At 44.8% G+C, this 24,917-nt stretch overlaps 1 protein-coding gene across 1 annotated transcript in view; it reads left to right on the plus strand.

The window, feature by feature from the left end:
* The window catches only part of SLC2A2 (solute carrier family 2 member 2), a 39,049-nt gene that overhangs the window by 1,471 nt on the left and 12,661 nt on the right, over window positions 1-24,917 (plus strand). The window contains exons 2-8 of the mRNA XM_075937939.2: window positions 2,041-2,136; window positions 4,426-4,667; window positions 7,708-7,832; window positions 12,594-12,709; window positions 16,370-16,532; window positions 19,505-19,692; window positions 21,570-21,674. Coding sequence (XP_075794054.2) covers window positions 2,041-2,136; window positions 4,426-4,667; window positions 7,708-7,832; window positions 12,594-12,709; window positions 16,370-16,532; window positions 19,505-19,692; window positions 21,570-21,674 — 1,035 coding nt within the window. The remainder of the gene's footprint in view (window positions 1-2,040; window positions 2,137-4,425; window positions 4,668-7,707; window positions 7,833-12,593; window positions 12,710-16,369; window positions 16,533-19,504; window positions 19,693-21,569; window positions 21,675-24,917) is intronic.

Raw genomic sequence — 24,917 nt, forward strand, 5'->3', positions numbered from 1 at the left:
TGAGCAAAGGTGCAGGCCCCTTTGACTGAAAACTGACTGCACAGAATTCAACTGTACATACCTGCAATAGATTTCCAAAGTCTTTTGTAGACCCCTTTGACATAATCTGCAGAGATTGAGAACCCACTGCCAGGGGAGGATGCAGGGGGACATGAAGGGTCACACAGTGGGGGAGGGGCCAGAGGTCAGCAAGGGTGGCCCAGAGGATTAGCAGGGGGCCTGGCACCGGCCACAAGGGTTGCTATCCTGCACTCTCTTGCAGTGGTGGAAGGAAGCAGAGTGATCCAGCCCTGGTTCCCAGCCACACCCTGCTGCCAGAATCAGGTGCTTTGCTACTCCCCTGAGCTATGTCACTCAGGGGAGGGATCTTGGAGGAAGGGGCGGAGTGAGGATGGATTGGAGACAGCAGGAAGGGGGAGGAGCTTGGGGAAAGGCTTGTAGCAGGGGTGGGGCCTAGAGCAGAGTGGGGGTTGTTCTGGGCCCTGCATGCTCCTAGGGATGGCCCTCCCTGGGCAAGGGATTGTATGGGGGGTAGTAACATGGATGTTGCCCCCCTTGTGTCTCTCCTCAGCAGATGCTTCTGCCCACTGCTCTAAGTTGGTAGACAGGCCCTGGAAGAGATCTGGGGAAAGGCACTGGGAATTAGGAGAGCACATTTTAGACATGAGACGAACTTAGGGTTGCCAGGTGTCCGGTATTGACCCAGACAGTCTGGTATTTTTTTGCTTCCTATCTGGTAAAAAAAAAAAAATTCAGAAAATACCGACCACCTAAAATGTCTGGTATTTTCTGATTTTTCTTTTCCCAGCCAGGAAGTGAAAATACCAGACACCTGGCAACCCTAGCACCCAGCCTCCGGCCTCCCCACCCTCCCCCGCCCCAGGTCCCAACACCCCCAGCCCCCTGCCTCCGGACCCCCTGCTTACCTGGTTCCGCAGGGAAGCTAAGTTCTAGCTTGAACAAGAATACAAAATGGCCACTGGCAAAAAGCCTAAAGACCAAGGGGAAGCAATGCCTTCCATGGGTCTTAGTGCTCAACCGCTGCCCTGTTCCTATCTCTATTCTAACTTTGCACTCACTCTGAAAGGGACCATGCTGTTTTATTATTTAATTTTTGTTTTTTTGGGCTTAACTTTGGTCTCCCCCTGGCCCTTTTTTTTCTCAACAGAATTTTTTCCCTCGTGTTTTGGGGTTTTTTTTGAGGGGGGTTGTATTTTGGGGTGTTCAGTATTTTTGGTTCAACCATCTGGCAACCCTAGATGACTGCATTTAATGATATATTTGACATCAATGAAAGCGGTGAGTGCTAACTTGATCTTGCCTTAATGAATTATTTTCAAGAGATCTTTTCTTAGGACACAATGTGCCATTCTGACATCATGATAAAAGGCATAAAATCTTCAGGATAAAAACCATAAGTGGATATGGGGCAGATGGGCCCCTGATCTGAAGGCTAGCTGGAATTGGTTTGTTCTCTGGTGCAACTCCAAGCAACCTCAGGAGTGCTCCAAACTACATTTGACTGGAAGAACCACCCCCCTCAAAACTGGGCATAGGTCTTTATCTTAGCATCAACCCAAATATGCCCTCCCTCTTATGCCCTTTACATTGTGAAATGGGCTGGCAGGCAACCAGTCTGGAATAAGTTAAATAAGCCTCAGGATTTCTCTTCCCTACCGTCAGCTACCTATGACCCCATGGGATCATTCTGGCAGCTGGGAATCACCAGAAGTCAGACACACTCCTTCTCCTAGACATGCCCTTACACTAGGATGGCCAAGACTTGGTGGCATGAAGAAGCCACTGCAACAGCTTTACAGTCACTGAAGAAATCCTTTCCCAGCTAGTTATGTTGCTTTGCACCACCAAGACAGTGCATAATAGAATGGACCAAATTCTAACCCCACTTATACTCATGCAAATCCCCAGACTTTCATGGCAGCAGAATCTGTCCAATATGTTCAAGGTTTATATGGCAGAAAGGTGGAGCCTGGGAAACAGAGAAGTAACGCCATTTTCTGTTTTGCAATCCTCTCCTAGCACCTCACGGGAACCTTGATGCTCTCCGTCTTCACTGCAGTGCTGGGCTTCTTCCAGTATGGATACAGTCTTGGGGTCATCAACGCTCCTCAAAGGGCAAGTACAGCATATAGGATTCCTTTCCAAACAGGCTATGACATGCAGCAATGCTTCTGAGTCCTGTTTCTTTGCTAAACTAGTATGTATGTGGTATTAGTGGCCAAGGCCCCTACCCAGGATTGTGATTGGTGCCGTACATATACAGGCAGTCCCCGACTTACGCGGATCCGACTTATGTCGGATCCGCAGTTACGAACGGGGCTTTTCTCGCCCCGGAGGACACAGACTGTGGGACCTCGCGGTCCCGCCGCCCATGTACTCTGGGGGGAGAAAAGCTGCTCCGCGTCTCCCTGGTCTGCAGACCAGGAAGACGTGGAGCAATGCCGCGGAGGGGCTCGGGCAGCCGGGCAGACCAGCAGACCAGGGAGATGGGGAGCAAAGCCTCGGAGTACGCCAGCAGTGGGACAGTGCGGCGCGCCTGGACTGTCCCGCTGCCCACGTGCTCTGCGGCTTTGCTCTGCATCTCCCAGGTCAGCAGACCAGGGAGACTGAGCAAAGCCGTGGAGCACTTGGGCGTCCCACCACCCCCGTCTCCCTGGTCTGCTGGGGGGGTGGTGCAGCTAGTGCCCCCCGCCCCCCCAGCAGACCAGGCTTTTCTTCTTTACCCCGCAGCGCCGCTCTGGACCAACCCGGCAGCACCCCAGCTGCTCTGCCCCAGGAGTCCTGATTCAGCCGCTGCTGGTCAGTTTCAGCAGCGGCTGAATCAGGACGCCTGAGGCAGAGCAGCTGGGGTGCTGCTGGGTTGTTCCAGTAGCGCCAAGGAGCCGCGCTACTGGAGCAACCCAACAGCACCCCAGCTGCTCTGCCCCAGGCGTCCCCAAGTCAGCCGCTGCTGAAACTGACCAGCGGCTGACTACAGGAAGCCCAAGGCAGAGTTGCTCTGCCCCAGGCTTCCTGGAATCAGCTGCTGATCAGTTTCAGCAGCAGCTGACTTGGGGATGCCTGGGGTTCTTAAGTTGAATCTGTATGTAAGTCAGAACTGACGTCCAGATTCAGCCGCAGTTGAAACTGATCAGTTTCAGCAGCGGCTGATGCCAGTTCCGGCTTACATACAGATTCAACTTAAGAACAAACCTACAGTCCCTATCTTGTACGTAACCCGGGGACTGCCTGTATATAGGAAAATAAAGTCTTTGCCCCCCAAGACTTTATCTCTAATAACCAATAAATAAACATGATTGTGTGCCATTAAGATTAACTTGTCAGTGCTTTCATTATCATTATTTCCATAGAGAAAGTGCAAAGGTTTTAAAGTTCTTGGCCAGAAACTAGAAATACCAACAAAGCATACAATGTGAGTCTGAAATCTGGTAACTAGTCAGTGGAAGAATAGGACTGTGGTTATAGAATAATCCCTGAGACAGCTGCAAGTGATTTTCTAAATTCACACCCCAGATTTCCCTGCCACCCACTAGCTGTGTCCTGTGTCCTCCCAGCTGTCTATCCCTGCCCAAGCTTTATGAGATAACTGTCCAGATTCTCTCCTCCTCCTCTTCCCTGACAGGTGTGGACAAACAGACATGAAAGACAGATGGTTCTGTGGTAAAATACAGCTTCAGTGTGAACACCGCTATGTTTTCCCCAAACTGCCACATCTGCCACAAACTGGTACAAACACACAGTTGTGATCACTGGTTGCAACCCCTGGTTGCAACCCGGACCCTACTGATGTCAATGGTAGAGCTCTCACTGACAGGGCCAGGATTTCACCCATAACATATACACAGCCAGATTGTTACCAAGCTGGACTTCTCCCCTGCTCTAAAACATGTGCTGCCACACCCAGTATCAGCCAAGGGGGTTATTTCTTTAACAGAAATGATCAAACAGAAAACTGACTTACTCTGCCCTCAGCTCTGTGGCCACCGCTCTCAGAGGTCCCTGGCACTCCAGCGCCTCACAGCTTCCTCCCCTCAGTCAACTCTACTTCTTCCCTTTCTGGAGCAGCAGGTGTAGGGCTACTTCCCTTGCTCCAAGACCCAGTTCAGGAATTTGCTCAGCTGTATGGCACTCTCTCTCCAGGGCTCAACCTGCCTCAATTGTTCTTCCTCCTCCTTCTGCTAACATTTGCCATTTGTAGGCCCAGCTATAGCACAACCTGATTCAATTAGTTGGATTGGGCTCACCTACTCTGGTCCAGGGGCTGGGTTTAGTCTGCCCGTAGGGACCAGCTAGCCTATGACACAGGGATTTATGAGTTACAGAGTAAAAAAACCCTGATTAGGAAATGAAGGCTTCTTGGGTAGTTAGAAGCAGAAGAACTGATGCATTCCTTTCTCACTGCAGGTAATAGAGGCCCATTACAGCCGGGTACTGGGCATTGCCCCCATTGACAGAAGTGCCAACAATTTCACGGACACAAATGGAAGCATGGTCTCCCCAACTGTAGTAGGACAGGATGTAGGCAAGAGTGTCACAGGCTCTCACCACATACTCACGCTCTACTGGTCCCTGTCAGTGTCCATTTTTGCCGTTGGTGGAATGATTTCCTCTTTCACTGTTGGATGGATTGGCGATAAACTGGGCAGGTGAGAAACACTCTATCTCAGTAAATAGACCAATAGCTGGAAAATGCTGCAGTTTTATTTAAAAAAGCTGTGGGTTAGGAGGAGCAGGGATGAGAGCCAGCTGAGATGGCCCAAGGAATCCTCCGATAGAAGCCAGAAAGCCATCTGAATTGGCTGTGAGCTGCAGGATAGCACCATGCAGCAAAACAAGTGTCAAGGATTTGGCCCAATATCTTATCTAGTGACTAAGACTTTTCACAAACTGGTAGCCTAATCTAGAACTAAAATCAGACTTTGGCCTCCAAATTGCTCTGTGATATCACAGGACTCCATGCAAAAATCCTTTCCCATTCATTTCCAATGATTAAGTCCCTAGATTTGAATTTTTACATAGACACACCTCCACCGAAATAGCTTCTATATTGTTTTTTCCAGCATGGAAAAAAATAACTAATTTTCCAAAATGCTGCCTCTAAAATAGTAAAATCTGGTGTATTGAAATCCTAAATTATAAATCAGATTTGTATTGTTACTTGTAGCTTTTATAACTTCAGACAATAAAGGGGCGAACAGCTTTTATTAAGCTTTAATTCTAGCCTTTTTTCCCCATAACAAAAGAAACTACAGTATATTTGAAAAGAACTTGTACAGGATATATATTATAACTCATTAGACATTCACTTACTCTGATTGTACCTCTGCCACACACTTTTCAATATGCACAATCATTCTTTATCTTTTAGCTTTGATTATCTCAGTGACAGTTGGTCTAAATTTGTACTGTAAAGCCTAAAAGATAGACATATTACTTCATTTAGGGGTCATGGAAATAGACACTCAGCATTCTTCCACAGTTCTTTGACAGACAGCAATACATGTGAATAGCAGGCAAGTTTTAAATAAGTCCGCCCTGCCCCCATTTCCCTCCCACCCCCGAGAAGCCCCACTACCTACCTCAAGTGAAAATGGAGGTAGTGTAGGCTTCCCGGGAATGGACAGTAGCGCTAGCTGCTCTGCTGGGTGTACTGCAGGAGGGAGCATCGGCTCCCTTCACTGCACAGGAGGGGTGAGTCAGCCCTGGAGGAAGCGCATGCGCGTGGGGCGGTTAGCCCCTGGGGCAGGCACACGCAGGATTTTCCTGTGCCGGGGAGTCGGCCCCGAGGCAGGTGTGCGCGCGCGGGACTTCCCTGCGCCACGGGGGTGTCAGCCCCGGGGCAGGCACGCGCTGGTTTCCCTCTGCAGGGGACAGGGGGGGAATCCTGGGAGGAGGCAGATACAGGGGACTCTCTGCCTCCACTGGCACCCCAGCCCCCACTCTCCACTCCCTGAACTCTGTCCCCACTCCACTGTCCCCAGCCACAGAACTCTGTTCCCACTCCCCTGTCCCCAGCCACAGAATTCTGTTCCCACTCCCCTGTTCCCCGCTACAGAACTCTGTCCCTATTCCTGTCCCCACTGGCACTGTGTCCCCTGCTGCAGAACTCTGTCCTCTGCCCCCCCAGCACCCTGTTCCGTCTTCCCTACCCCCCGCTGCAGAACTCTGTCCCCACAAAATGTATAATTATAAATGCTTCATTTTAGATTTAAATAGCATGAATAAAAAACAGACCATTTATTTCATAACTATAAACACGTGATTTTAATTTTATACATCGCATAATTTAAAAATAAACTGTTTATCAAAGTGTGTAAGTAAGGGCTGGGGATAGCAAGTGATGGACAGGAGGAGAATAGAGAGGGCGGGGCGGTAGATCTTCGCCTGTTCGGAGATTTAAAAAGTGATCTTGGGTGTGAAAAGGTTGGAGACCCCACTGTTCTAAAGCATTTAATACAGTGCAAAGCAATGCAAAAGCAATTACTAAAAGATCTACTATATAAAATAATAAAGCCTAATTCACTTACACTTCACCTGTTTGCGACCTACAGAGCCAGGCAGGAGGTCGTGGTTCCATCTTTTCCCATGCATAAGAATGCCACCAATGACATAGCCAGTGTGATGGTCCTAATCACTTCTAGTTACATCAAGTAGGACATGGGGGTCAATCCTGCCCATTCCCTCCCACCAATTGTTCTTACTAAACCCAATTTATAGCAAAAATGGGTCATTCTATAGTCATTCTAATAATATTTTCCAATTGATTATGTATTATGTAGGATACGAAAAATGCCCAATGATCCTATTTGGTGTATATCCTGCTACTCAGGATGTTACTGCTATGTGCGTAGTTGACAGTTTCATGGCTGCATCTGTACTTTTTGCTTATCAGAAACAAGTACCAGTACAAGGCCGCTTGTCCTGTGTTCTTGACATGGTCTCGTGTACCATGCTTAATCTGCATTATTACTCAAAACAATTCCTGACTCTCGGGCCTTGCCTGCATGCTTTGTTACACCAGACTTGAGACAGGCCAGAAATCCACACTTTGGGCAAGGTAGACATCACCATGTCATTGCCGAGACAGGGTAGTGCAGGTTCCCCTATAATCAGTTGACTCTGATGCCATTCAGAAGCATGCAGTACAGGCAGTCCCCGGGTTACATGGATCCGACTTACATCGGATCCCTACTTACAAACGGGGTGAGGCAACCCCGCACTAGCTGCTTCCCCCCAGCAGACCAGGGAGACGCGGAGCGGCTTTTCTCAGCAGACACCTCAGCTTGAGAATAAAGGAGTGAGGGAAGTGAGGCGTGGGAGAATAAAACTGAGCTCTGGAGAAATGTTTGGCTAGAGTTTCCCCTACAATATGTACCAGTTCTGACTTACATACAAATTCAACTTAAGAACAAACCTACGGTCCCTATCTTGTACGTAACCCGGGGACTTCCTGTACTCCTATTGAACATTAACTCCCAGAACACTCAGCATTCCACACTGACAGATGCATCTATACTGGAAGACAGTGAATTACTTTGAATGTATATCCAGCAACAGTAATAATAAATAATAAGGCCTAAGCAAAAAGCATACAGCCACTTTTGCAATTCCAGAATATCTAAAGTGTAATTGTATTCAGTGCTGGATTTACTATCCCAATGTAGTTTTGTTCTTAATGAATTGCAGAGTGAAAGCCATGCTGGCTGTGAATGTTCTGTCTATCATTGGAAATCTCCTCATGGGACTGGCAAAATTTGGCCCATCTCACATCCTTATTATAGCTGGAAGAGCAATCACAGGGCTGTACTGTGGTAAGTTAAGGCACGTTCTAAAATCTTGTCTAGTAAGTTTGCTTGTCTCTGTATATTTCTGATGGGCTACTCTGGTGAGCCCATTGTACTAAGCTAGTGCACACCAACATAACTGCAAAAAACAAAGAAGAAAATTTGAGTAAGGGGACTTGTTCTTTTTAACCAGGAAACGGAACCTCATGTTTATGCCAAGACCTTTGGAAACAGACGATGCCACACATGAAGTAGGAGAAGAGGATCTCTTTTCATTTAAGGAATCACTTTCCTGCAGGCCTATTGGGGAAGAGGAGGGGAGGGGAAAAGGAGGGGAGCAGTTGCCCCAGGGCCTGGCAATTCTAAAGGACTCAGAGCTCCCAGCCACCACCCCTACCCCTACTCTGAACAACGACAATGTCATTGTTCAGTGCCCCAGGCACTTTAGAATCGTCATTGGAGAGGTGCACTCCTGGGAGCTCTAAGGGCTGGGGGAAGAGGCACGCTACGGGCAGTGCTGAGGGTTGTGGTGATGCGGGCATGACATGCTCGCTGTCTTCTGCCCAAGGCCCCGCCCCTTTCCGGGAGCACAGTGCCATCTCCCTCCCACCCAACCCAGAGACCTCATGTGGCTGTGGTTCCCCTGTTTTCCTGTTAGGCCCCAATTCAGCAGATTGCTTAAACACATGCTTACGTTTAAGCAAGCACATACTTAAATATTTTACTGAAGAGGGAAGCTTAGCTGAATCAGGGCCATAATTGAGGATCACAGCAATGTAATTTTTTGCTGGAAAGAGAAGACACATGGGCCATCTCAAACTTTGTCTACACTACACATTTTTGTGTCAGAACATATGCTAATGAGGGACTCGTTAACATAAGTTACCATGTCATTAGCATATTTTCTGCCATTTCTTTTTGCACAAGGGGTTTTTGCACAAAAAGAAGCAGTGTAGCCACTTCCGTTTTGTGCAAAAAAAACCCGTCCCAGAGAGGCATAAGTCTCTTGTGCAAAATGGGGGTTTTGTGTAAAATGGAAGCGGCTACACTGCTTCTTTTTGCACAATAACCCCTTGCGCAAAAAAAAGCTGCAGAAAATATGTTAATGATATCGCGACTTATGCCAATGAGTCCCTCATTAGCATAATTTCTGCCACAAAAATGTCATCCTGCTTCCACACCCTTTTTCCATTTCATGGAAGTGCAAAGGAAAAAATCAAGAAATGCAAAAGATGCCTCCAGATCTCCCACTGCGGCTATGTCTACACTGCACATTTTATGCGGCAGAAAATATGCTAATGAGGGACTCATTGGTATAAGTCGCTCTGGGACAAGATCCTTATGCCTGTCTCAGAGAGGATCCTAAGAGAAAACATAAAGATTTAGAAAAGATGCGTCTGTTTAGATATCGCTGGGGGATGCATCAGGATTGAAGAGCCATGCAGATACTATAGACTGCAGTTAAGTCACCCCTTAACCTCCTCTTTAAGCTAACTACTGTAAAAGTATCTTAGGAAAACAGGAATAGAAGTAGAATTCTTGGATAGTCTCCTTCTAATGGAAATGAAGGGGATGTCACAATCCCTATTATCAAATATCTCATCACCAACCTGCTTGAAATAAGGCTATGTCTACACTACAGACCTTACAGGAGCACAGCTGTATCACTGCAGATGTACGCACTCTATGCTGGGAAGAGAGCACTTTCCTGCCAGCATAATTAAATCACCTCCAAGAAGTGATCGTAGCTATGTCAGGGGGAGATGTTCTTCTGCTAATATAGCACTGTCCACACTGATGCTTTTGTCTATGAAACTCTTGTTGGTTGAAGTGATGTTTTTTCACACCCCTGACTGAGAAAAGTGCTAGCATAGACATATCCTCATTATTGAATGGTTCTTAAAGGATGCTCTACATCTCTGAAAACAATTTCCCAATAGTTTGCTCAAGAGAAGACACATGTCATTGGAGGTGAGGTATATGAATCACAAATGCTTTGTGCTTGGGTTTGGTTCAGAGAAGCATTCTAAAATTCTGACATTTTTCTAAATGATCCAAACCTCTTGCAGTTGGGATTTGTACATCTGGATGTGACAGAGGTCAGACATTGGCAGAAAAACATGAAGAAGTAGTGTTCTTATTCCTATTTTGAGAAGAAAAGACGGTATATGTGGTGTTTGAAAATATGAGAGATCCTCTCAAACCATGCTCCCATCCAATGAAATCTAGAAAACAAAATCAAACTTCAGACTCTAATGAAAGCCATTAAGAGCTCCTCATTTTTGAACATCAAGCCACTTATTTAGATTTAGAAACCTATCTTTAAGCGACCATCTTTTCAAATCATGGCCTTTTTCATTACATTTTAAACACAACTCTATGGTGTACCAATGGGCAGATTTTTCTTTTAGTTAAATAAATAAGATCAGTTACTAATTCGTTACCTGAAAATAAGAAAAAATAGAACAAGTGTGAAAGCTATTTCTAACAATAAGAACTGGATGCTCCATAAGACTAAGGAGGATTCTGATCACTAAATATAATAAGAATATTAAATACGGGGAGCACAGATTTTTGCACCCGTGGAGTGTTTATTCTTACAAACAATATGTTCACAAAGCATCACAAAAACGAGTTTTAAGTCAAGATCTGATTAAAGAGTTAAGCTTCCACTCTCAGCAGAAGAAACTTGCCTAGCTAGTAGCGCTCAGAATTCCCTCAAACCCTCCTGACCTTGTTGCATTTCTAGCTGAATCCTGAAAACAGTTTAATGTGCTTCTTTGCCCCAAACTACAGCTGCCTTTTGAAGTGTGACACTCCACAAGGAGACCCACTGGGCTCTTTTTCTAGTCATGACTCCTTTCTGAAAAAAGAAAAGTATCAGGCAGATACCCCTGTGTTTTCACTTATTAGCGATCTAGTTATTTGATAAATTATGACTCAACAATCCTAGCCTCCAGACTAGGGAATGAAACTCCAAATAATGCCCATTATGCTCAGGAGAAAAGTCCAATTTCACAATGATGGCAGCTTGATAGACTTAATTAAAAGTCAAAGGTCAGATTCCCAGCTAGTTTAAATTGGCATAGCTACATTAACATTAAGTAAACTATTCTGATTTACACCAGTGGAAGATTTGGCCTCATTTTTCATTATCCAGAATATTAATATTAAATCAGAAATGTCAAGCCACAAAAACAAATCGTCTTTGTCAAAAAGAGGTTCAGTGATCATCAATTACAAAGCTGGAAACTACAGCCATGTTATCCATTTAGCTAAGAAATTTCCAGTTTCTACAGCAACTACAAGGAGTAGAGCTGATCAGAATCTTGGGAGGTTTCTTTGTGAACATTTTTGAAAGAAAACCAAAAGTTTTCATTTTGTTCTAAATGTCCTTTTTTCCCTAACAATAAAATATTATGAATTATTTTTTTCTCAATCAAACCTTTTTTTATTTCAAAAATACATGTTTTAAATTTAAGGTTCTATGCCCTTAGCCTCATCTTTTTTTACCTCTCATTTTTGATGAAACCCCATTTTCCAGTATAACAAATTTTTATTGAAAAAATTGTGACCAGTCCTAGCAAGGATTTAGTATTATACTCACCAGATGCTCCTTCACCTCCCTTCAGTGAGTTGTATCTTAATCAACGGGTTTTATCTCATCCATATGCCTGGGTCAAGTTTATTATTATTCATTATTTGTTAAGCACATATGTGCTTGGTGCCATTTAAGGCTGCCCTGAACTTTAGTGCTTGTAGTCTGGAAGATAAAACACAGAAAGACATCAGATCAATAAAAGAGCTATCTTAGGGTACATCTAAACTACATGGCTCTGTCGACAGAGCCACGTAGATTTGTTCGTTCAGCAAGGGGAAATGAAGCCGTGTTTTAAATAATCGCGGCTTCATTGAAATTTAAATGGCTGCCGCGCTGAGCCGACAAACAGCTGATCAGCTGTTTGTCGGCTCAGCGCGCTAGTCTGGATGCTCCTCTGTCGACATGAAAGTCCTTTATCGACCTCCCCGGTAAACCTCATCCTACGAGGCATAACGGAGAGATCAATAAAAGGCTTTCAGGTCGGCGCGGGAGTGTCCAGACTTGCGCGCTGAGCCGACAAACAGCTGATCAGCTGTTTGTCGGCTCAGCGTGGCAGCCATTTAAATTTAAATGAAGCTGCGATTATTTAAATCGCAGCTTCATTTCCCTTTGCCGATCAGCCTATTCTACATGGCTCCATCGATGGAGCCATGTAGTTTAGACACACCCTTAGAGAAAAATATTTTCTCCCTTAATCAGTTCCTTATCACTAGTTAGTGATATAGAAGTACAATACATTTGAATATTGCCCTATGCATCAGACTAAGAGGGAACTTAGGAAAGTTAACATAACTCAAAAGTTAGGAAATAATATAACTCTCAAATTGGTTGCCCAGAAAAGAAAAGTGGTGACTCTGTCTATAGGAAACAGATTTACCTAAATCATGAACTTGAATCTGGTCCTGATTCAGGAAAGTTTCTTTACTTCAGATAGCACTTATGTATATGTTTAAATTTAAGCACCTGCCTAAATATTCCCCTGAATGGGTGCCTCTGTGAACAGCTCCTGCTAAGTGCTAAATGTTCTCCACTTCATTCAGACCAATGGGCGTGGAGGGAGCTCATCACCCCACAGGAGGTGCTCAGGGTCACACACAATTGATTTTCAATTCATTCTGTGGAGAACTATTTTGGCTGATTGCTGAACTGTCGTTTATAATAAGTGACTCATATCTACCTTTGTCCAGGGCTATCATCAGGACTTGTTCCAATGTATGTTGGTGAGATATCACCTACAGCCCTTCGAGGGGCCCTGGGAACACTGCACCAGCTTGCTATAGTCACGGGTATTCTCATCAGCCAGGTATGTAAAAGCGTGCACAGAAGTACTGAATGATGTAGCTCATCCCGCAAGGAACCCCTTTCATACAAAGCCACCAGCAAAGTAAAGGGGAAACTTATTGCACCTCCTTCATGGATAGTCAATCATTCCTAATAAAGTAACTTATCCCCAAGAAATGAATAACTCTTCTGGAGGCAAATTTTCCCCCTTCCTTAGAAGGGTTTCATACACTGCCATTTACATTCAATAGTAATAGAGAGGTAGACATGTTAGTATGATTTTGCAAAAAAAAAAAAAAGAAAGAAAAAAGAAAAGCTATGTAGCACTTTAAAGTCTTTAAAGTGCTACATAGTTTTTCATTCACATTCAAGTTAAACACTGCAAGTGTCATACCCAGTAGTAAGAGACTCAGGCTAAAAGCCTGAGCAGTGTAAATTGGCATGGCTCCTGACTCAGAAGAGTCACAGAATTTAAGGATTTGGATGGGTTATTATGTTCATATAATTTGATGTCCTGTATACAGGCCTGCTGATAGGGGTGAAGGGAGCAATCGCCCAGAGATTCAGAGTCCCAGAGCTAAGGTTGCCAGGTGTCCAGTTTTGAACTAGACAGGCCAGTATTTGAACTTTCTGTTCAGGAAACAAATTGAGAAAATATAAATATCCGGTATTTTCTAAATAAGAAATGTAATGTTGTGATGTAATGTCAAGTGTGTCCGGTATTTTTGTTGAAACCATCTGGCAACTCTAACCAGAGCTCTTAACTACTGCTGCTGCTACTATGGCAACAATGGCAGCCAGAGCCCGGACCCCTTTGAATAACCACTGAAGCACCGCATCACCACTCCATGCATGTCTGACGGCTGGGGATGGGAGCGCACTACATAGTCTGGGCAGTGCTAAGGGCTGATTGCCCGCAGCCCCGCCCCTTCTGCCCAAGCTCCACCCCTTCCAAGGGCACAGAACCATGCCCTCCCTTTGCCCCAGGACCCCGGTGGTTGTCGGACGTGCTATATGTACATCACAGACCAGAGAACTAGGAAACAGCTTGAACTGATTCAGTATTTGCAACATCATCCCTCCTTGGTCACGGCTGTTGTGAGAAGAGCTAAGTGAACAGTGGAAAGAGAACATCTGCCAATATTTATTTGGTTTTCACAACCCTTTGGTATTCATTTTCCAAAAGGAATCGAGCTATTTTGGGCCCAAACACATGAAAAGCAAAATTTTAGATTTGGAATATTCACAGTCAACTGTGGCCCTTTGTGAATTTTTTAGGCTATATCTGCAGACACATTAAAATTGGTGTTTGTTCCTTGTGATACTGATGAGAGAACAAAGAAAGGTGAAAGTAGAACAAATATGAAAGAACGTACTCAACGTGCAAAGCATACGCAGAGGCAGTGATAAAACCGCTACTTAAGAAGCCTTCCCTGGACCGACGTGATTTGAATAACTATCGTCCAGTTGCTAATATTCCTTTCTTGGGCAAGGTACTCGAGCGCGCAGTGGCGTTGCAACTCCAAGCTTTCTTGGATGAAACGGATTACCTAAATCCATTTCAGTCTGGCTTTAGGCCGGATTTTGGAACTGAAACCACCTTGGTCACCCTGGTAGACGACCTATGCTCGGCGATATGCAGGGGGACTGTGTCCCTGTTGATTCTCTTGGACCTCTCAGCAGCTTTTGATACCATCAACCATGGTATTCTTCGGGAACACCTGGCGGAGCTGGGTATGGAGACACTGTTTTGCGGTGGTGCCAGTCTTAATTGTCAGCTTTCAGAAGGTGGAGCTAGGAAACTACTATTCAAGCCCTTGGCGATTGTGCTACGGGGTCCCGCCAAGTTCCATCTTGTCCCCTATGCTGTTTAACTTCTATGTGAAGCCGCTGTGAGAAATCATAAAGAGTTTTGGGTGATGGTGCCATCAATATGCAGATGACCCAACTCTATTTCCCTGTGACATCAGAACCAGGTGTGGCTGCAACTAATCTAAACTGATGTCTGGAGGCAGTTATGGACTGGATGAGGTCAAACTGAGGTCCTATGGATCAAGAAGCCATCTGTTCTGGAATGTGGCATGGTACCTGTTCTAGATGGGGTTACACTCCTGAACCTTTTTTAACATTTGAGAACCACATTTCTTCAGTGGCCAGGAGTGCTTTTGGGTAGCTGATCCAACAGCTGCAACCCTTCCTGAATAAGCGTGACTTGGCCACAGTGATCCATGCTCTGGTTACATCCTGATTGGATTATTACAATGTGCTTTGTGTGGGGCTGCCTCTGAAGAGCCTTCAGAAACTTCAGTTGGTCCAGAATATGGCTGCTTGAGTTTTAACTAGTACTCATTATACAAAGCACATTATACTGGTGCTCCAGCAGCTGCACTGGCTTCCGGTATGTTTCCAGGAACAATTTAAAGTCTTGGTTATGACCTATAAAGCCCTAAACAGGTTGGGTCTGGGGTATCTGTAGGACCGTCTTCTCCCATATGAACCTGCCTGGGGTTTGAGGTCAGCTGGGGAGGCTCTGCTCCATGTTCCTCCGCTTGTGGAGATAAGATTAACATCTACGTGGAGCAGGCCTTCTCAGCCTTTGCTCTCAGGCTGTGATATTCTCTCCTCCAGGATATTCACCTGGTGCCTACGCTAACATTATTTCAGCACCAGCCTAAAGCCACCCTTTTTACTCATTCTTTTATCGGTGTTTCAGTCTGTGTGTGTGCGTGTGTATGTGTCCCTCCTCTCGAGTTGTCTTAGCAGGTTTTATGTCCCTCTGGCATCTCATACATTAATATTTTATATATTTATTTTGTGTTTTTAAAATTTTGTAAGCTGCCTCGAATATTTTAAATAGAGAGGCAGGGTAAAATATTTTAATTAATTAATAATTAATTAAAGCTACTTTTGGAAGTGCATAAGCTGTCATCATTAAAAGCAATCAGAATACCTGTGTACTTCTGTAGGTACGTTTTGGTTCAACTGACTGTTTTATAACATATTTCTTCATCTTACCTATTTTTCTAAGAACTTGCCATTTACGAAAAGTACAATGGACAATACAAAAATTAAGGAGAACAAAGTCTGAAGAGAAAAAAATTACATCTGCACATCTATTTTTCTTGAGTTACTTACACAAGAGCTTAATTTTTCCCACATGCACTGATTCAGCGACTGTTCCATTGATGGTGTAGCTGCAGCATTATGCAGTTTTGTCAATGACACTGTACCTAGGCTGTCACAAGGTTCTATAATCATGCTGTCCTATCTACACTATCAACAAAAAACAGTATAACGGTATAAGCACTTCTAGATACCTTTGTGTCGTTAAACATAGAAGACCAAATTCTATTGTTGGCTACACGGATATAAATATTGAGTAACTCCACTGAAGTCTATGGAGTTATTCCAAACTTACAGTGGCATTACCAAGAGCACCACAATTTGGTCCATTATCTAAACAGGGCCTTGACATGACTTCTCTAAGGCTCTGTGACATCCATTAGTTTGTCTATCATGAACATGTTCCATAATCTATAAAATCAAGCTGTTGGGATAGAGAGCTCCTGTTTGCTTCCAACTTCCTTCCCAGCTGCTATTTGAAAGTGGAATATTAGTCTAGAATTTCTGGTTCTACAACCTAATTTCATCCAATGCTTTTAACACATCTCCATAATTTCAGGTCCTTGGACTAGACTTTCTTCTGGGCAGTGATGACATGTGGCCTCTGCTGCTTGGTTTATCTGGTGCTGCTTCTATTCTTCAGTTTTTCCTGCTCTTATTGTGCCCAGAAAGCCCTCGATATCTTTACATTAAACTAGGAAAGGTGGAGGAAGCTAAAAAAAGTAAGACATCAGTTCTGTTTCATTTTTTACATAATACATAAAATAATACACTGTGGTTGCTTGGAGCAGTGCCTGGGTGGTTACTCATTTGCTTAGCAGTGGGTCTTTGTTACAGTCCATGTATGAGCCTTTTAGGATAGACACCAATATGTGTATCTATTCACTGAATAATGCACACTCCATCATATGTTATTTATGTACTTAGCCTGATTTGCCAAAATTTGCATAAAGTGGAACACATCTTAGTGGAGTCTAGAACTATGTGGGAACCAGAATTTCATATCTGGAGGAAAATTTACTGTTTTGAAATTAGTTTACATATTGAATTGGAATGAAAACAAAGAATTTGGGGGCCCAGATAATCTTCATCCAAGAATATTAAAGGAACTGGCACACGAACTTGCAAGTCCATTAGCAAAATTTTTTAATAAATCTCTAAACTCAGGGGTTGTACCATTTGACTGGAGAATTGCTAATATAGTTCCTATTTTTAAGAAAGGGAAAAAAAGCGACCCGGGTAACTATAGGCCTGTTAGTTTGACATCTGTAGTATGTAAGATCCTGGAAAAAATTTTGAAGGAGGAAGTAGTTAGAGACATTGAGGCTAATGGCAATTGGGACAAATTACAACATGGTTTTACAAAAGGTAGATTGTGCCAAACCAACCTGATCTCCTTTTTTGAGAAAGTAACAGATTTTTTAGATAAAGGAAATGCAGTGGATCTAATCTACCTCGACTTTAGTAAGGCATTTGATACAGTACCACATGGGGAATTATTGGTTAAATTGGAAAGGATAGGGATTAATATGAAAGTTGAGAGGTGGATAAGCAACTGGTTAAAGGGGAGACTACATCGGGTCATATTGAAAGGTGAACTGTCAGGTTGGAGAAAGGTTACTAGCGGAGTTCCTCAGGGATCAGTTTTGGGGCCAGTTCTATTTAATCTTTTTATCGCTGACCTTGGCACCAAAAGTGGAAGTGTCCTGATAAAATTTGCGGATGACACAAAGTTGGGAGCTATTGCCAATTCAGAAAATGATCGGGATATCATACAGGAAGATCTGGATGATCTTGTAAATTGGAGTGATAGCAATGGGATGAAATTTAATAGTGAGAAGTGTAAGGTTGTTCATTTTGGGATTAATAACAATAATTTTAGCTGGGGACACATCAGTTGGAAGTAACGGAGGAGGAGAAGGACCTCGGAGTCCTGGTTGATTATAGAATGACTATGAGCTGCCATTGTGACATGGCTGTGAAAAAGGCTAATACGGTCTTGGGATGTATTAGGCGAGGTATTTCCAGTAGGGATAAGGAGGTGTTAGTGCCATTATACAAGGCATTGGTGAGACCCAATTTGGAATACTGTGTGCAGTTCTGGTCTCCCATATTTAAGAAGGATGAATTCAAACTGGAACAGGTATAAAGAAGGGCCACTAGGATGATCCGAGGATGGAAAACCTGTCTTATGAAAGGAGACTCAAGGAGCTTGGCTTGTTTACCTTAACCAAAAGAAGGCTGAGGGGGGACATGATTGCACTCTTTAAATATATTAGAGGGATAAATACCAGGGAGGGAGAGGAATTATTTAAGCTTAATACCAATGTGGACACAAGAACAAATGGATATAAGCTGGCTAGTAGGAAGTTTAGACTTGAGATTAGACGAAGGTTTCTAACCATTAGAGGAGTGAGGTTCTGGAACGGCCTTCCAAGGGAAGTAGTGGGGGCAAAAGATCTATCTGGTTTCAAGATTAAACTAGATGGGTTTATGAAGAGGATGGTTTGATAAGACAACATGATCTTGGTAACTAATTGACCATTCATTATCAGTGGGAAATAGGTCAATGGAGGGATGATAGGAGTTTCTGTGGAGAACTTTCTGGGTGTCTGGCTGATGAGTCTTGCCCACATGCTCAGGGTTTAGCTGATCGCCATATTTGGGGTCGGGAAGGAATTTTCCTCCAGGGTAGATTGGCAGAGGCCCTGGAGGTTTTTCGCCTTCCTCTGTAGCATGGGGTACAGATCACAGCTGGAGGATTCTCTGCATCTTGGGGTCTTCAAAGTATTTGAAGGCTTCAATATCTGAGATATAGGTGAGAGGATTATTCTAGGAGGGGTGGGTGAGATTCTGTGGCCTGCACTGTGCAGGGGGTCAGACTAGATGATCATAATGGTCCTTTCTGACCTTGAAGTCTATGAGTCTGAGTAATTTCAAAATGTTCCCACAAAATGAAATTTAAAAAAAATCCTTTCATGTCAACTGATTTAAATATTTTCAAAAAAAGGCATTCTTCCTGGTAAAAATAATTTGCCAATTTTGAAAAAAAACTGCCACATTCTTTCAATTTAATTTCAAAAGAACATGATGGCAGTCAGATGCAGGTGACGTTTTTTCAAAAAAAAGGCCATTTTTTTTTCGAATAAACTCAGTAGTCTAGACACACCCTTAAATATAGGGTGACCATTTGTTCAGTTTTTAATGGAATAATCCCATATTTAAACCCTCTTGCAGTTGTCCTGACTTTTTTATAAAATGGGTGAATTGTCCAGTATTTTCTGCTCCAGTGCTTCCCCTGATGGTCAGTCGCCATCAGCACAGCTGAAGCAACATCGTCTTTGAGATTGGTAGATGGATTCAGCAGGCTCTGGCCAGCAGATGGCACTCTCAGGCTGGGTGCAGAGGCCAGTCGGAGGAGAGGCAGCCTGTATGTGATAGAAGGGTAAGGGTGTAGGGGGGCATCAGAGGGTTGTCACCCCTTCTCATGGGCACCCTATTTAAATACTCCAGAGGTGCTTTGTAGACCACCAGATGTCCACAGACCATAGTTTGGGAACAGCTCATGTACACAGTATTGTTAATTCTTGTTTGGTGACTTACCCCCGATATTGATTGGAATGGTTTGCTTCCTAATACACTCTCAGTCCTTTGCTATTTCCTTTGAGATGAAAGCATGTTCTTTCCCCATAAGGCTTGAAAAGGCTCAGAGGAGACTGTGACCCCACGAAAGAGCTTGCTGAGATGGAAAAGGAAAAACAAGAAGCTGCCAGTGAAAAGAAAGTCTCCATCCGGCAGCTTTTCAGCTCTTCCAGTTACAGGCAGCCAGTCATTGTGGCACTGATGGTTCAAATATCTCAGCAGTTTTCAGGAATCAATGCAGTGAGTTTCCAAGTAACATGTGCCTTTTAAAATAATTGATTCTGATTAGTATTGTAAGGAAAATTTGAGTCTATAATGGTCCTTCGGTAATTTGCAAAAGAAATCATCACTGAAATCAGTGGGGTGGTATGTACGAAATGAAGCTGTTCTGCTGAAAATCAGATTGCATAATATGTGTTTGGTACAAACATGGTCCCCATCACTATGATATGTAAATATCTCACAATCTTTAATGTACTTACCCTGATTCTCGCAACATACCCCGGGCTGTGCGGTTATCCCCATTGTACAGATGGGGAATGGTGGCACAGAAAGATTAAAGATATATCTATACTGCAGCAAGACTCCCAGCCTGCATAGACAAACTCAAGACTACTTCTGTTTGAGCTACTGTGCAAAAAATAACAGCATGGACATTGCATCTTGTATGGCAAATAGCTGACCACCCCAGGCTTGAGCTTAGGTGGTTAGCCCAAGTCACCACCAGAGTTGCAATGTCCATAGTGCTGTTTATAGCCTGTTAGTGTAACACTGGCAGGTTCCAATTATTGATGTGCAGGACTGAACCTGGAACCTCTGGAGCTAAATGCATGAGCCACTACTGAAGGAGCTAGGAGCTACCTGGTGCTCAGCTTAAGGTGTCAAGCAGACTCATTAATATCGCTCAGTGGTCTTGGTGCCACTAGACAGGACAGAACATTACACCTTGGAAGTGTGTGGGCTCTGTGAATCATTTCCCTGCCATTGCTGGAGCCTCAGGCAAGGGAGTACATTGGTCCCTCCTATTCAATATTTTATTGAAGAGGTTTTCAAAGTTGGGTCACCAGCCCACCTGGGTAGGTTGCTGGCGGGCTGTGAGATACTTTATCTAAACATTCATAGGCACAGAGCCTTGCAGCTCCCATTGGCTGCAGTTTGCCGTTTCCAACCAAGGAGAGTTGCGGGACACAGCAGCCCAGCCTGCGCCACTTCCCGTAGCCAATGGGAGCTGTGAGGCTCTGTGCCTACGGATGCTTTGATAAACAAAAGAATCTTGCAGCCTGCCAGTGGCTTACCTGGGTGGGCCCGCAACCCAACTTTGAAAACCCCTTCTTTATTCTCATTTCTGTTGTTGGATTTAGTGTGCAGATGCTGGGTAGCACAGCTAGCCTGTGCAGTATAGGAAACCAGACCAGATAATCTAATGATCCTTTCTGGACATAATCTCTACCTGGGCTGAGAGGGTCCAAGCTGAGAGGGTCCAAGCTGCCCTGTAGACATACCTCAAGTAATTTGCCCAGGGCCATACAGGAATTCTGTGGCAGAGAAGAAAGGAAATGGGTCTCCCATAGACCAGGATAGTGCTCTATTTACTGCACCATCCTTCTTCTCTTCCTACAGTACAGTGAAGGGGGAAATTCTGCTCTGGCAGGGGAAATGGAGTAAGTGACCTACCTATTCCCCTCCCTCCAGCTCTAACATCAGTGAGACAGGAATCACCTTCTTGGAGAGAAAGGAAAACATTTCAATTATTTGAATGAAGGAAAGTGTAGTAAAATTAATGAAAAATCGGCCATATAAAGGTTTCTTTAGCATGCAAAAAAAGCTTGCCATTCTGACAAATTGGCTTTCACAATAAAACCCATAATTATATGGAGGAAGAGCAGGTTTTGTTGTTGTTTTTAATGTATATACTCAGTGGTTTAAGGTAGGAATAGGATTAAGTTCCTTTGAAATTTCTAATCTTAATTACTATAACAAACTGTTAACAAATAGTTGAAAAGCAAATCATAATTGAATTACTTCAAATCTCAGCCAAGCAAATGCAAATCTTCCCCTGAAGACAGAAAACTCCCCAACAGTGGAATATAACCTTTCATTCTAATTTGTTTTGATAGATCTTTTACTATTCTACAAACATTTTTGTAAGAGCGGGAGTTGATCAACCAGTTTATGCAACCATAGGTGTTGGTGTCGTGAACACTGTCTTCACCATTATTTCTGTAAGTAAATACTTCTGCATTCAGTAGTCTGACAGCCCAGTAAAAAGATTTGATTATGGTGCTCAAGGGAGTTGTGAAGCAAGAAAGTCATGAAGAGCTGATCCTGCAAATCTTATGCACAGGACAAATCCTTACTTGCATGAGTAATGATTGCAAGACCTGGTCCTAAAGTAGAGCAAACTGCACTGTCAAATGTACAGAGAATGAAAACTTTCATGAACCTCTATTGGTTTGTGTTTTCTGCAATAAAACTTGTGTCAGTTGTCAAGTGGACTCCTGGAGACTGAAGACCTCTTACTTATGGTCTTGTCTATAGAGCAGCTACAGTGTGAATAACACTGGCAAATACTTTTCATTTTTGCCCTGCCAATGTGCCTCGCACACTGTTTTATCTCTGATATTATCTATTATATTTATATAACACCCATCCTGGAACAAGAGGATGGTTCAGTCTTTATGGTCCATTTGGTCAACAGTCTTTCTGCCCAGAATGCCAATAGAATTCCAGCTAGTAACTAAGGGTATGTCTAGACTACAGAGTTTTGTCAACAAAAGTGGACTTTTGTCGACAAAACTATACCTGGATCTACACTATCGCCGAGTTCTGTCGACATAACGTTGACAGAACTCGGCAGTTTTGTCGACGGCGGTAAACCTCATTCTATGAGGAATGATGTCTTTTGTCGACAGAGTTCTGTCAACAGAAGGCGTTATTGCATCTACACTGTCCTTTGCATTTACACTCTCATGTTGACAAAGCAGCTTGCTTTGTCGACAGAACTGGATGTAGTCTAGATGCTCTTTGTTGACAGAAGCTTTGTGAACAGTATCTGTCGACAAAGCCTCTGTCGACAAAAGCCTGTAGTCTAGATGTACCCTAACTGAGGTTCTCTTCATAAGAACATTTAAACAACAGGAACTAGATACAGAAAATCAAATCATTTTCTGTAGGCCTCCAAATAGTCTTCTGAGGGTGATGACTTTGATCCACTACCAGTCAGGACTGGATTTGAATCCGTAATACAGGCAGTCCCCGACTTATGCGGATCCGACATAAGTCGGATCCGCGCTTACGAACGGGGCTTTCTCGCCCCGGAGCTCGCAGGCAGCGGTCCGCCACCTCGACCTCCAGGGCGAGAAAAGCTGCTCCCGGTGCCCCTGGTCTGCTGGGGACCGTCTCCAGCAGACCAGGGGCACCAGGAGCAAAGCCGCAGCCACGGCGGGTTTACTCGCGGTGCCCCTGGTCTGCTGGAGACGGTCCCCAGCAGACCAGGGGCACCGCAAGCAAAGCCACAGCCGCGGCGGGTTCCCGCGCTTCTGAGGCTTTGCTCTGGCAAAGCCTCAGAAGCGCGGGAACCCGCCGCCGCTGCGGCTTTGCTCACGCTGCCCCTGGTCTGCTGGACACGGTCCCCAGCAGACCAGGGACACCGCGAGGGAACCCGCCGCTGCTGCGGCTTTTCTCGCGGTGCCCCTGGTCTGCTGGGGACCGTGTCCAGCAGACCAGGGGCACCGCGAGCAAAGCCGCAGCGGCGGCAGGTCCCGCGCCAGAGCGAAGCCTCAGAGGCGTGGCACCCCGCCGCTGCGGCTTTGCCTCCCCCTGTCCCTGGTCTGCTGGGGGGGGGCGCAGCTAGTGTCCCCCCCCCCAGCAGACCAGGCTTTTGTTGTGGACCCTGGGGCAGAGCAGCTGGGGCGCTGCCGGTTGGTCCCGCAGCGCCGCTCTGGGCACTACTGGACCAACCCGGGAGCACCCCAGCTGCTCTGCCCCAGGCGTCCTGATTCAGCCGCTGCTGGTCAGTTTCAGCAGTGGCTGAATCAGGACACCTGGGGCAGAGCAGCTGGGGTGCTGCTGGGTTGGTCCAGTAGCGCCAAGGAGCCGTGCTACTGGAGCAACCCAGCAGCACCCCAGCTGCTCTGCCCCAGGCGTCCCCAAGTCAGCCGCTGCTGAAACTGACCAGCGCTGACTACAGGAAGCCCGAGGCACAGTTGCTCTGCCCCGGGCTTCCTGGAATCAGCCGCTGATCAGTTTCAGCAGCAGCTGACTTGGGGACTTGGGGTTCTTAAGTTGAATCTGTATGTAAGTCAGAACTGGCGGTCAGTTTCAGCAGCGGCTGAATCTGGACGCCAGTTCCGACTTACATACAGATTCAACTTAAAAACAAACCTACAGTCCCTATCTTGTACGTAACCCGGGGACTGCCTGTATATAGCTATAGTGTAGCCTATTATCACAAAGCTCATAAGCCTCTCTAACCACCCTGGACAAAATTACTTTCATGAAAAAACACCAGCATCCTGCTAAAAAGGTGGTTTGTGTAGTTTATTTTGAAATTGGGGTGGGTTCCTATATACGTTCTCCTATAGCACAGGCATGTTTAGCTTGCTATCTAGTGATATTTGCTCTTTAATTCTTTGATCATGAGTATTTACATGTTATCTAAAATTTGCCAATCAACTAGAGATCCACTCTGTTTTGCTGAACTATGTTTGCACTGAGTTGGACCTTGACAAAAGGAGGAGAGATCACAATCAGAACTTGATTTCTGCAAGCCAGTGGGTTAGTGCAATGAACGCTTGAGGGAAAAGACCCATTTAACCTCTAGGAAAACAATGTTCGTGTCTCAGGGCAGCTGCTACATAGTGCCGTGTAGGAGGCAAGAAGTGTTCCTGGCCGCAGGAAGAGAGGCCAGTCTGGGACTCGTGGGTGGAGCAAGTTTCGAGATGACCTGCAGAAATCAGTAGATAGACTAACGCCTGGTATACCTTGGTATAACTATGTCACTCAGGGGTGTGATGTCTTGAGAGATGCAGCTATACGACCTAACTATTGGTATAGACTGCTACACTGACAGACGGTCAAGAATATGTGTGAGTGGTCTAAGTGCCAGTTCATGGAACAGTGAACATGTGTGGGTTATACATGGACTACCAATGCTCACAGGAGAATACCTAGTGTCTACACAGAAGCGCTGCAACGGTGCAGGTACCACAGTGCAGATGGTCTGGTCTAGTGTTTGACGTGTAGACATATCCTGATTCAGCTGCACTCGTGCAAACCCTAGAATAGACCTCGTACATTAGCATAAGCCATTACTTGTCTAGTGCATGTTATCCTGGGTTGAAATAAAGATGTTAAAATGGTTAACAGTTAACTGGTTAAATTATGAGTGCTTAATCGATTAACTGTTTTAACTGAGGTCCTGCCACCTGGCTCCACTGCAGCTGTAGCCATGTGGTCCTGCCACC

Source organism: Pelodiscus sinensis, chromosome 10, assembly GCF_052426305.1.
Source record: "Pelodiscus sinensis isolate ZL-2025 chromosome 10, ASM5242630v1, whole genome shotgun sequence".
NCBI classification, from domain to species: domain Eukaryota; kingdom Metazoa; phylum Chordata; order Testudines; family Trionychidae; genus Pelodiscus; species Pelodiscus sinensis.